At 45.2% G+C, this 13,619-nt stretch overlaps 1 protein-coding gene across 1 annotated transcript in view; it reads right to left on the bottom strand.

Annotated features, from left to right (window-relative positions):
- Positions 1–12,662, bottom strand: part of LOC131737606 (leucine-rich repeat and calponin homology domain-containing protein 1-like) — a 40,682-nt gene extending 28,020 nt beyond the window's left edge. The window contains 1 exon segment of the mRNA XM_059027853.1: positions 12,496–12,662. Coding sequence (XP_058883836.1) covers positions 12,496–12,662 — 167 coding nt within the window.
- Between the last annotated feature and the right edge of the window lie 957 nt (positions 12,663–13,619).

Below are 13,619 nucleotides of genomic sequence, written 5' to 3'. Positions count from 1 at the left end.
ACTGCAAAGTCAAAAAGGAAGTTAGAAAGGCCAAGAGAGAGATAGAAATCAATATTGCTAAGGGGGCTAAAACCAATTCCAAAATGTTTTTCCAATATTATAACAGCAAGAGAACATTCAAAGAGGAGGTTAAATGTCTAAGAGACACAAATGGCAAAATCAGATTAAGAAAAAAAATAGCAAATATATTAAATGATTACTTTTCACAGGTTTTTACAAAGGAGGACTCGGAGAACATGCCCCACATGTCGACCTGTTCCTATCCAATTTTAAATAACTTTAGCATAACAGAGGCAGAAGTGTTAAAGGGACTAGGAGCTCTTAAAATAAACAAATCCCCTGGGCCGGATAAGATCCTCCCAATAGTACTCAAAGAAATGAAAGAAGTTATTTACAAGCCGCTAACCAAGATCATGCAACAGTCTCTTGACACAGGGGTTGTACCGACAGACTGAAAAATTGCAAACGTAATACCGATCCACAAAAAGGGAGACAAAACCAAACCAGGTAACTACAGACCAATAAGCCTGACTTCTATTATATGTAAACTTATGAAATCTATAATAAGATCTAAAATGGAAAATTACCTATATGGTAACAATATCCTGGGAGACAGTCAGCATGGTTTTAGGAAAGGGAGATTGTGTCTAACTAACCTGCTTGACTTTTTTGAGGATGTAACATTGACAATGGATAATTGCAAATCATACAACATGGTTTATTTAGATTTCCAGAAAGCTTTTGACAAAGTCCTGCATAAAAGATTAATTCTCAAACTGAACGCAGTAGGGATTCAAGGAAATGCATGCACATGGATTAGGGAGTGGTTAACAGGTAGAAAACAGAAAGTACTGATTAGAGGAGAAAACTCAAAATGGAGTGAGGTAACCAGTGGTGTACCACAGGGATCAGTATTAGGTCCTCTGCTATTCCTAATCTACATTAATGATTTAGATTCTGGTATAGTAAGCAAACTTGTCAAATTTGCAGACGACACATAGTGGCAAACACTGTTGCAGCAGCAAAGGTCATTCAAAATGATCTAGACAGCATTCAGAACTGGGCAGACACATGGCAAATGACATTTAATAGAGAAAAGTGTAAGGTAAAGTATTGCATGCAGGCAATAAAAATGTGCATTATAAATATCATATGAGAGATACTGAAATTGAAGAAGGGAACTATGAAAAAGACCTAGGAGTTTATGTTGACTCAGAAATGTCTTCATCTAGACAATATTGGGAAGCTATAAAAAAAGGCCAACAAGATGCTCGGATATATTGTGAGAAGTGTTGAGTTTAATCAAGGGAAGTAAAGTTAAAACTTTACAATGCATTAGTAAGACCTCATCTAGAATATTGTGTTCAGTTCTGGTCACCTCGTTACAAAAACGATATTGCTACTCTAGAAAGAGTGCAAAGAAGAGCAACCAGAATTATCCCGGGTTTAAAAGGCAATTTCAACCTTGGGGACTTTTTTGACCTGAAAAAAGAAACAAGGACCAGGGGTCACAAATGGAGATTAGATAAAGGGGCATTCAGAACAGAAAATAGGAGGCACTTTTTTACACAGAGAATTGTGAGGGTCTGAAACCAACTCTCCAGTAATGTTGTTGAAGTTGACACCCTGGGATCCTTCAAGAAGCTTCTTGATGAGATTCTGGGACCAATAAGCTACAAACAACCAAACGAGCAAAATGGGCCAAATGGCCTCATTTCATTTGTAAACTTTCTTATGTTCTAGTGTAAGACAGACAAACAGTTACAACAAACACTAACAAACACAAGACACAACTAATGGTTTTCAGCAAATAACACAGGCTCCTTGTAGGTTGTATCTAACCATTTCCAAGGAACAGATCACTTATACTAGGACCCCTTATATACCCTCCACCATGACCCCTGGGTTAACGAGCACATCCGCTCCTCCAATCCATGGATGCCACGCTGTTTTTCTTCCGGGTCATTGAGTTTGGGTACCGTAGCTCCGCTGTTCTCTTTACACAGCACCCTCACAGGTCGGGAGGGAGATCTAACACCAAGAATCATTCAGTCTTTGTCACAAGGATATATAGAGGGTTGTGACAGAAATGTAATGAGTTCTGGTTGTAAATCTCCTTCCCGACCTGTAAGGGCGCTAAGTAGCGAAAGGGAAAGGCTTTGGACGGGTTGGCCTGACAGTTCAGTCAGCCTGGAAGAAGGCAAGACTCCATTGCAGGAACATATTGACCCGGAAGGTAAACGAGGTAGCAGCTGCAGGCCATAGAGTCAGCTGCAATTGTTTACCAAGGGGTCATACATGATCGCATAAAGGGGCCAGAGAACTGTAAATCTTTTCCTTCGCTTGGGTTTCAGAGAGATGAGGAACTGGAAGGACCGGGAGATTTCCCACAGTAAAAAGAAAAGAGTTTGTGAGTGTTTTGTTTGTTTTGTCTGTTTAGTAACTGTCTGTGTTTTTGTTATATAGCGCTAGACGGCTAAACACAAATCCGGAGCTGTCGCCAAGGGCCAGCACAAAACCAGATCAACACTGCACTAGTCACGATTAACATTGTTATCAGCACTTGTTTCACTGCTATAGCACGTAATATATTGTACTTCACCACAAGCGCTGAGAGCACTCACTTTGGACCTGTGATCGTGTGTGTGTCTAATTGTGTCTGTTTAGTACTGTGCTTATTGTTTACAGGACAGCAACCCTTTTCATTTCTGTGCAATACATTTTTGTGTATTGCCAGCTCATTATTATTCCCTGGCTGGTCATCAGACCATTGGATTTACAATCATTAAAACAACCATTTCACCTGTACTTTGTTGTCTGTTTGTTCTTGGGATTACTGCATCCGCACTGCATCTTCTATACACCTGCTACTAATGGCCACTTTGTCACAAGGATATATGTATGTTAATTATGATTTGGAAATGAGTATGTATTGTAGCTTTTATAGGTAGCTAACATTCATATAATGTCAATTTACGGATTAATAAACCTTACTGGAGTTTGGGAAATCATGTAGAACCCACGTTATTGAAATAATGCACACACTCACGTCTTTTGGTGAAATTAAAGACAGATTTATTAAAGTGAATAAAAGAAAACGTGTAGTCTCTAGGTTCCAGAAAGGAAAAATCTATGTAATTATATATTGCAACAACACAATCGGTTATATATATATTTCAACAACAAAATCAGTTTGGTGACTGAGATCAGGTTATACAACACATACTGTATACACAATAATCCCTGTTTCAACGTATTGCTGTGTTTACTAATCAGGTTAATGATGTGATCACTAATTTGATTAGTATTATCAATCTATTTATCAATGTGTGTTAATAACAGAATCTCATTTTAATCAGTCTCATTTATTTATCAGAACGAAGGCAGACAACACTATTACGTCTGGCTATTTCTTAAGGAAATTGTTAATAGTATGTTTATAGAATTTGTCGTTCTAGTAAATACTAAGCGTCTAATGGTGTTTGCCTTCACTCACACAGTAATTGGTTTACAATTACATGCATACACACACACAACAATAATACATTTCACGCACTCCAAACACTACATTAACACTGCACTACTCTTCCTTAAGCATGGCTCCCAGAATTTACTTTTACAATGGTTACAAAGTTTATCTCAAGCTCATAAATGAATGCATATTCTTTCACAGCTCATTTCTATTCAGTTGGTCAGACCGGGTCATCAGCTGGACACTTTGAAAAAAAAGTTCTTACTAGTATTTCTTAGATGTTCAGGTCTTGCAAGCGGTCTTCCCTCAGCAAGGTCAAAGTTTGTAAATATGATCTTGTGTGTCAAAGACTACGAAAGGTATTCCGCAATGTTCACAGATTAAAGATGGTGAGCTCTTTGTTGTATTTCACAAGAATTTAATTCTTGGTTCAGAGGGGAAGCACAGGTTTGAACTTCGCGCCAAAATAAATAGGAAGTCCGCCCACAATCTCGATTGGTCTGCTGGAAATCACAGGCGTGACTGAGACCCCACGTGTAACGTGTTCCCATCATATGGAAGGAAACGCAAATGGATGGAGACACAGATGGATTACATTAGTTTACTGTAAAGCTACGTCTTAGTTGATGCTTATCTTGGCGAGAGCCGAGTTCAAATCAGCATGAAGTTTTAACATCTACTCTCGTGTAATGGAAATCATGTTAAGTGGAGTCGACCCTGCTTGGGTGTGACAACTGTTATCACACCCAGGCCAGCTCAGGATATCCACAGATTACTATCTACAGAGCACTTAGCATCAAGCTTGAATTTAAATCAAGGGAAATAATGTTAAAACTTTACAATGCATTAGTAAGACCTCACCTAGAATATTGTGTTCAGTTCTGGTCACCTTGTTACAAAAAGGATATTGCTGCTCTAGAAAGAGTGCACAGAAGAACAACCAGAATTATCCCGGGTTTAAAAGGCATGTCGTATCTAGACAGGCTAAAAGAATTGAATTTTCATGCTAGAATGTACTGTTGTGGCAAAGGAATGTCCCTCTCTGTTTCCTTTGTCCAGCTTTTATTGAAGAAATTAAATTAATATATAGGTTTTCCCTACAATATTGATTAAATATAGATATAGATAAAGACTATAGAGAGTAATAAGAGCATATAAATCAGGTGTTCAAGATTTCTTTACACAGGCTAGAAAATAAAACTAAAATAACAAAGACAAAACAACAAACTAAAATAAAGTACTCGATGGGGAAAAGCAATGACACAGTTTTCTCTTTATGCTTCTTTGGTTGTCAGTTGATTTCTCCAGTCCCTTTTCTCTCCTGCTGCTCACCCTTCTCTTCTGACTGAGCAAAACTACTGTGGGGAGAGAGAGAGCTTTTATGAGCACAGTGCACCTGTGGCTCATCAGGCTGACCATATCAGCCACAGGTTTGCCGAATGACTTCCCCCTTCTTCTGTAGGCCTGGTGGCTGCAAACACAAACACATTGGGTGCGTTCTTGTATTGCACCAATTTCTGCAGTTCTGCACAGATCTGCGTAGTTCACATCATAGATTCCGATGGGCATAACTGCACATCTGTGCAAAATTGCAGAAATCTGCGCTCACTCATATATGCTCTTGTGCAGCGCTCGCACATATATATGAGAGGTGAAAGTGACAAAAAGTAAATAATATAATGAAAACAAATAAACAAAACAAACTCATCAAATAAACAAAAAACACTTCCCTCAGATTGAAATTCAATTTATGCTTGTTCAATTTATGCATAATTACTTTAGTTAAGCTGTGTAGTTTATTTAAACACATTTTTATTAAACTGTGCAAGCACAAAGTGTCAATCAATCTCCCCAGTCTCGCCCATTTCCGTCAAGGAAATCGAGGCTTGCTTTTGCTGTCTGCTGACATGTTCAGCCAATAAGAGGCTTTCAAACTGATACAATAGGGACATTTTATCTCTTGTCACAAGTCTAAGGCCTAAGTATAGTCTAAGTATAGAAAATGGCTATTATTCCCCACAAACTTTGCTTTTGTGACCAGGACAGTGATATTTTGAAATTTACCTATTTTCCAGAACATTCCAGATAGATTCAGTGCTGAGTAAACTTGGAGTAACTTCTAGAACTTTCTAGAACTTTCCAGTAATATAAATAGCAGTATAAATACAGGGGCCTTAAGCCCACCAGTTCAGTTTAGTTCCAGCTGCCTAAGTGGATACATATCTGCATTTTTCTGAGATGGCATCAAGGTCATAGGAGACTTCAAAATGGTGGCATTCCTGATGGGTCTCCAAGGCGGTTTTACCAAGTTTCCCTGCTATCTTTGCCTTTGGGACAGCAGGGACACCAAGGCGCACTACCACAGGCGGGACTGGCCACAGCGGACCGAGTTCTCTGTGGGGAGGAACAACGTCAAGTGGGAGCCACTGGTGGACCCCCGGAAGGTGCTGATGCCACCACTGCACCTCAAATTGGGCCTTATGAAACAATTTGTCAGAGCTCTAGATAAGGAGTCGGAAGCCTTCAAGTACCTTCAAGACTTCTTCCCTAAGCTGTCTGAGGCAAAGGTCAAAGCCGGTGTCTTCGTCGGACCACAGATAAAGAAGATCCTGGAGTGCAATGAATTCCCCAAGAAGCTCGCTAGTAAGGAGAAAGTGGCTTGGAACAGCTTTGTCGCAGTGGTTCGGGGCTTCCTGGGCAATCACAAGGCCGAAAACTATGTGGAGCTGGTTGAGACTCTGGTGAAGAACTACAGCACAATGGGCTGTAGGATGTCCCTCAAAGTCCATATCCTTGATGTTCATCTTGATAAATTCAAGGAGAACATGGGAGCGTACTTGGAGGAGCAAGGCGAGCGCTTCCACCAGGATATACTGGACTTTGAACGCCGCTACCAAGGACAGTATAACGAGAACATGATGGGAGACTACATTTGGGGGCTGATTCGTGAAAGTGATTTACAGTATAATCGTAAATCTCGAAAAACTACTCACTTCTAAATCTTTTGTAGTCATTTTTGTATTACTTTAGTATAAATACATGTTAATTTGGATTCATATGTTGTTTTTTTCTGACTTTATGTGAACGAAAAGACACAAATTCGCCCGTTTTCTCATTGGAAATAGGTACATTTCAAAATATCACTGTCCTGGTCACAAAAGCAAAGTTTGTGGGGAATAATAGCCATTTTCTATACTTTTGAGGCATAAGCAATTAGGAAATAACACTTACTACCCAGGAACTAAAATTGTGTTACATAGTGTTATTATTGTAATGTAAATGGCCTTGTGTCAGTAACTTCCACAGTGCATCCAAGTATTTATTTATTTATTTTTAAATTTGGAATCACTAATTATTTTACCCCATTTTCTCCCGAATTTAGAAATTCCCAATTATTTTACGATCCTGTCTCACTGCTGCGACCCCCCCAGTAACTCAGGAGACGCGAAGACAAGCGCACGCATCCTCCGAAATGTGTGCTGTCAGGCTGCCCACTTTCTTCCACTCTGCAAGCCGACAGGGAAGCCAACCTGACTTGTCGTGTCGGAGGAAATACAGTTCCGGCTACAACACAGGCAACTCACAGGGGCCCGACCACCACAGGAGTCACTGGTGCACACTGGTGAGACAAGGATTACCCAGTCGACTTAAACCCTCCCACCTGTGCGGCACTCGGCCAATTGTGCACCACCTCCTGCGAACTCCCGGCCATAGTCGGAACTCCCAGCTATAGTCAGGCTATAGGACACATCCTGCACTCGCGCGAGTGCCTTCACTGGATGTGCCACTCAGGAGAATTATTTTGAATTCATTTAATTTATTCGGTTTACACGCTTGTCCTTCTTTCTGTTTCATTTATTGTCTTCTTGATAGTTTCCCTCACTGTTTCCAATGCTATTAACTTCATATACTCACTGCAACTTGTTTTTTTGTCTCTGTGTGTGTGTGCCTGTGTGACAGGATTGAAAGGAATCCCTGTCGTAATTTGCCCTCCCGACCACCGGCAGCGCTGTGTAGGGTTGACCGTGATTGGCTCAGGAGGCTGAACTCTGACCGGACAGGAAGTTCCGGGTCAGGCGGCCATCTGGGCCCAAGGTGGAACCATGCGGCCGTCAGGTCCCATCATTGCAATCAGCTGTGCTGTTCTCGTCGATTGGCTGACGTGAGGCAGCGTGCTGATTGCAGGGGTGGGGCTGGCAGTATTTAAGAAGTATGGTTTTGCCATTCAGCTCCCTGTCCTGAACTGAAAACACACGCTGTGCTTTGTTGTTTTGTTTTTATCAAACTGCTGTAATTCACAGAAACTTAAAACTTTGGGAAACTTTGGTGGATTACCGCAGTGAGGAAAACCCAGGACAAGCCAGTAATCCATGGAAGGGAGCCAAGAGGCGGTGAGAGGAAACCCACTGCAGTAGCACGGAGAAACCCAGTGTTTCCTTTGTTGCTGTTTTTGTAACCGCAACGTTTTTGTTTACTCTTTTTATTTGAAACCTGGGTTTACCATTGCTGGTATTCCAGGTGGTTTTCTTGTTTCTATTTTGCAATACTGGACTGTTCTATTTTCATTGTTTGTTAAAATAAAATCCTGCCCCGATACCATTGATGGTACAGGGCTCCAAGGACTAAACGTCATTTCCGGCTCCTGTGTGCTGTCATTTCTGGTCCTTCCCTCAAGCTCCACCCACTACCCTCTCACAGCCAGGTTTAGACAAAGTTTGGTGTGAGGTTGTGATCAGGTGCAGTGGTGCAGTAAATAAATCCAGTCCACACAATCCTTTTCTCCCAAAACAGTCTGTGGACTTTAATAATAATAAAAATAATAACAACGAACACAAAATAAGTCCACCCCTTTACCAGCGATGGTATTGGGGGGTACACGGCAGCTTTTCTAAAAATAAACAAAAACGGGACTTTGTCCGTCCCCGCGTTCTCTGTGCGTGCAGTGCTCTCGCTCCAGAGAAGCGTGGTGCCGTGAGTGGTGCTGTGCTGTGCTGTGCTGTGCAGTGCAAGGACGTGCTCTTTATAAATCGCCGGTCCGCGGCTCACTCCTCCTCTGCAACATAAAACACACGTAATCCAAAATCATAAAAACAATACAGGCTCCGGCCGTTTGCATTTCATTCTCAGCGCAAGGGGAGGTTTTGACATAGCTGCTTCCCCTTTGTACCCAGCAAACTCCTCCCTGCAGCCCACGCGTCGCCATGATTTCTCCAATAGAGGGCTGCCCCGCAGCTGACTGCAATGGAATCGTCCTGAGTACTTGCAGCTACGCGCCCCTCCTAATATGGTCACCTTCCGGTTTCCACCTACCACCGAGGTGGCAGATCTAGGAGGCAGCTTACCTTCCCCCTTACACAGCGCCCTTTCTAATCGGGAGGGAGATTTGCAGCATCGATCCTTTCTCTCTCCATCACATATCTCACCCCTCAGAGTGATGCCGAAGGAACACTCGGCCAACACTACATTCCCCAATGGTCCCCCCTCCCTTGAAAAAAAATCTGCATTTTGATGCTCCTTACCCGCACGATGTTTCACTGTATAGTGGAAGGGTTGCAGCGCCAGATACCACCGAGTTATCCGAGCGTTATTGTCCTTCATCGTGTGTAACCACCTTAAAGGAGCATGATCAGTGACAAGCGAGAAAGAACGCCCCAACAAGTAATAGCGAAGAGCATGAGTAGCCCATTTGATGGCTAAACACTCCTTCTCAATGACGGAGTAGTTAATTTCCCTAGGAGCCATTTTTTTGCTCAAATAAATGATAGGGTGTTCCACTCCGTCAACTTGTTGGGACAGGACCGCCCCCAGACCAATGTGGGAGGCATCAGTCTGAAGGATGAACTCTTTGCTGAAATCTGGTGAAATCAGAGCGGGAGCTTGACAGAGTCGCTTCTTAATCATATCAAATGCTTCCTGACACTGCCCTGTCCATTTAACTAATTTTGGAGCAGCCTTTCGGGTGAGATCGACCAGGGGGTTGACTATGGTGGCATACTCGGGGATAAAACGGCGATAATAGCCGGCTAACCCCAGTAGTGATCTCACCTGTGACTTGGTTCTCGGGATCGCCGTCTCCACCAGCGCCTGGACTTTGGAGGCAATAGGCTTTACCCGGCCATTACCCATAATATAGCCAAGATACTGGGTCTCCTGTTTGCCAAATGCACACTTGCCCAGCTTGGCTGTTAGCCCAGCCCCCCTTAGAGACTGTAGGACGGCTGAAAGCCTAATAATATGCTCCTTCCAGGTGGAGCTAAAAATCACTACATCATCAATGTATGCGGCTGCGTACTGATGATGAGGAGCTAAGACCTGGTCCATCAGTCTCTGAAAGGTGGCGGGAGCTCCATGCAACCCGAAGGGCATGGTCTGGAAATGGAACAAGCCATCTGGGCTAGAGAAAGCAGTTTTCTCTTTTGAGCTCTGAGTGAGTGGAATCTGCCAGTACCCCTTCGTCAGATCCAAAGTCGAAATTAACCGCGCCTTACCCAGTCGGTCGAGGAGCTCGTCCACTCGGGGCATTGGATACGCACCAAACTTAGAGATGGCATTGACCTTCCGGAAATCCACACAGAACCGAGTGGAGCCGTCCTTTTTGCCCACCATCACGATAGGACTGCACCACTCACTCCGGGAAGGCTCAATGACTCCAAGCCTGAGCATATCCTCCACCTCCTCGTGAACGGGACCCCTGCGACTCTCCGGGATCCGGTACGGTCTCTCTCGGACCCTGACACCTGGCGGAGTAATAATAGCATGAGAAATAACATTAGTCCTGCCGGGCAAATCAGAAAAAACATCACTAAACCTTTCCACCAACTGGAAGAGCTCACGTTTCTGATCCGGAAGTAACTGTTCTCCCATCGGAATGTTAGTTGCAGCTAATGGATTGACAGTGGGACCAAAATCCTCTTCTAAACTGTCACCAGCTATAAACAGGGCCTCCCTTTCATTCCAGGGTTTTAGCAAGTTAATGTGATAAATTTCTGTCTTATTTCGGCGATTGGGTTGTCTAATTTCATAATTCACATTACCAATTCCCCGTATCACCTCATATGGCCCCTGCCATTTAGCATACAACTTAGACTCTGATGAAGGAAGTAGCAGCAGTACTTTATCACCTGGCCGAAAAGTCCGAATTCTTGCTTGTTTGTTGTACTGCTGCTCTTGGCGATGCTGAGCTAGTTTTAGGTTTTCTTGTGCCAAACGACCAACCAATTCCAGGCGGTCTCTTAACAGGATTACGTATTTGACTATGTTTTTGGAAGTTTTTGTTTGCTCCTCCCACCCTTCTTTCACAAGATCCAGAATGCCCCGTGGTTGCCTCCCATACAGCAGCTCAAAGGGAGAGAACCCGGTCGAACTCTGAGGCACCTCTCTCACTGCAAACATCAGGTAGGGGAGGAGTTTAGCCCAATGTTTCTGCTCTTGGGTGACAAACCGCTTCAGCATCTGTTTTAAAGTCTGATTAAAACGTTCCACCAAACCGTCCGTCTGCGGGTGATAAACAGAGGTTCGAATGGACTTAATTTGCAACAATTTATACAATTCTTTCAAACACTGTGACATGAAGTTCGTTCCGTGATCAGTGAGGATTTCTTTTGGAATCCCTACTCTCGTTATAATCTGTACTAACTCTCGAGCAACTGCTGCGGCACTAGTAGATCTCAATGGTACTGCCTCTGGATATCTGGTCGCGTAGTCCACCACTACCAAAATGTGCGTGTATCCAGAGTCAGACTGGCTCAAGGGACCCACTATGTCCATAGCAATGCGTTCAAAGGGAACTGAGATCAGGGGCAGTGGGACCAGCGGGGCCGGGCGAACCCGCCCCGGCGCTACTTGCTGGCATTCCGGACACCCCGCTACATATCGCGTCACCTCACTATAGACTCCCATCCAATAAAATCGAGCCAATATTCGTTCCCGAGTCTTATCGCTACCTAAATGGCCTGAACATGGGACATCGTGAGCCAACCGCATGATCTCGAGTTGAAAAGACTGAGGAACGAGTAATTGTGTTACAATCTGGCTTGTGCTCGTGGCTTGGGATACCCTATACAGCAAATGCCCGACAATAATGTGGTGAGGATATGTAAGCGGCCGGTTATCCTCTACATCCTTCCCCTCGATAGACCGAACCTGCCCCCAGATGTGTGCCAGCGAAGGCTCATTCTTTTGTTCCAACGCTAGGTCCACATCTCGGTCCCAGAACTTCGGGATATCGAGCGGAGCTACAGTAGCTTCAGCACTGGGGGCCCCAGTAACCTGCCCCCGCAGGTCACACTGAGTCCCAATCCCCTTTCCCTTACATTTAACAGACTCTGAAGTTTCCCCCACCAAACCCCAGCCTTGTCTTATTGACATTCCTTCCCATTTTTCGACCCTTCGCTCTTTTTTTGTTTTTTCGGGCGAAATCGGGAATAGAACAAATCAGCTTGCAGCGGGAATATTTTCCCAATAGTTTCCCCCGCTGCTCCCATGGTCTTACCGGAGACTGGCGTTACCGTTTTATTAATCATTGTTTCAAAATATGGCCAGTCTCGACCTAAAATAACTGGATATGGCAACTTTGCAGCCACTGCCACGATTACGAGGTGGGTATGACATCCAATCGTCACATCTAATTTAGTGAGGGGGTAGTCCTTGTTATCCCCGTGAATACAGGAAATGACCACGACCCCGCGTGACCACCAAGGTACCCCCGCCAACAGAGCTTCTTCAATTAAAGTCTGCCCACATCCTGAGTCCACTAACGCGTGGGTACTCACATCACCAACCCGTACATCAACAATGCAAGGCCCCTCCCAATCATTACCCCTGGACTTACCTGGTGCTGTTGGTAGGTAATGGGAGGCCGCACCACATTCCATCGCCGCCGGACAATTCCGCGCAAGGTGGCCGACCTCATGGCACCGGTAACACGTGGGGTGAAAGGGCGCCCACGGAGCTTGTATGTCCCGCTGCCGGTTCGGCAGTGGGGAGGGGTTCTCTGCTCTCACCCCGCTGGGGGTCGACCTCACCCTCCATTGGGGTGGAGGAAGGCCGCCCGTGGGGTGCCGATGAGAAGTAGCCCCGTGGGGGGAGGGGGTGAAGTGCTGTGGGGGTCCTGCCCTCGGAGTCGGTCCTGTCCGGGGTCGGTTGGAGGGAGGAGCGGGGGTAACGACCACGGGAGCTGATGCCAAGGCATCCTCATACCCCTCAGCCAATCGGACTGCTGCCTCTAGCGTGGTGGGTCGATGCCTGGTGACCCAGTTCTGGGTGTCCGGCCCCAGCACCTTCACAAACTGCTCTATGGCAATCAGCTCGGTGATCTTTTCTGCATCGTTGGTGCCGGGGCAGAGCCACCGGGTCACATGATCCACTAGTTGCTGGGCCACCACGCGGGGTCGCAGTCCTGGGGGGCGCTGGTACTCCCGGAACCGGCGGCGGTGTGTCTCCTCTGTGATGTCCAGCCGCTGGAGAATGGCCTGCTTCACCTGGTCGTACACCAGGGCTTGCTCATGTGTCAAGGCTTGGTAGGCTGCCTGGGCCTCTCCGATCAAATTGGGGCCCAACTGGGTAGCCCACCACTCCCGAGGCCACTGAGCTGCTGTTGCCTGCCTTTCAAAGGCAACTAAGTAAGCCTCAGGGTCATCCTCCAGCGACATCTTCACTACCCTTACCCTTGGTAGGGGTACTGCTGGTTGAACCACCGGTTCCCTCCCCCGATTGGCCTCCAGGAACAAGCCATGCATCCTTTCCATCATGGCCGTCAATGATTCCTGATGCCTCCGCTCCTGCGCCTCCAACAGCGCTGCCAATGCGGTTGGGTCCATTTATAATCCCTCTTCTTGACACCAAGTGTGATCAGGTGCAGTGGTGCAGTAAATAAATCCAGTCCACACAATCCTTTTCTCCCAAAACAGTCTGTGGACTTTAATAATAATAAGAATAATAACAACGAACACAAAATAAGTCCACCCCTTTACCAGCGATGGTATTGGGGGGTACACGGCAGCTTTTCTAAAAATAAACAAAAACGGGACTTTGTCCGTCCCCGCGTTCTCTGTGCGCGCAGTGCTCTCGCTCCAGAGAAGCGTGGTGCCGTGAGTGGTGCTGTGCTGTGCTGTGCTGTGCAGTGCAAGGACGTGCTCTTTATAAATCG

This window comes from Acipenser ruthenus, chromosome 7, assembly GCF_902713425.1.
Source record: "Acipenser ruthenus chromosome 7, fAciRut3.2 maternal haplotype, whole genome shotgun sequence".
Taxonomy (NCBI): Eukaryota; Metazoa; Chordata; class Actinopteri; order Acipenseriformes; family Acipenseridae; genus Acipenser; species Acipenser ruthenus.
Note: the sequence above shows the minus strand (reverse complement) of the source record. Positions and strands in the feature narration are given on the sequence as shown.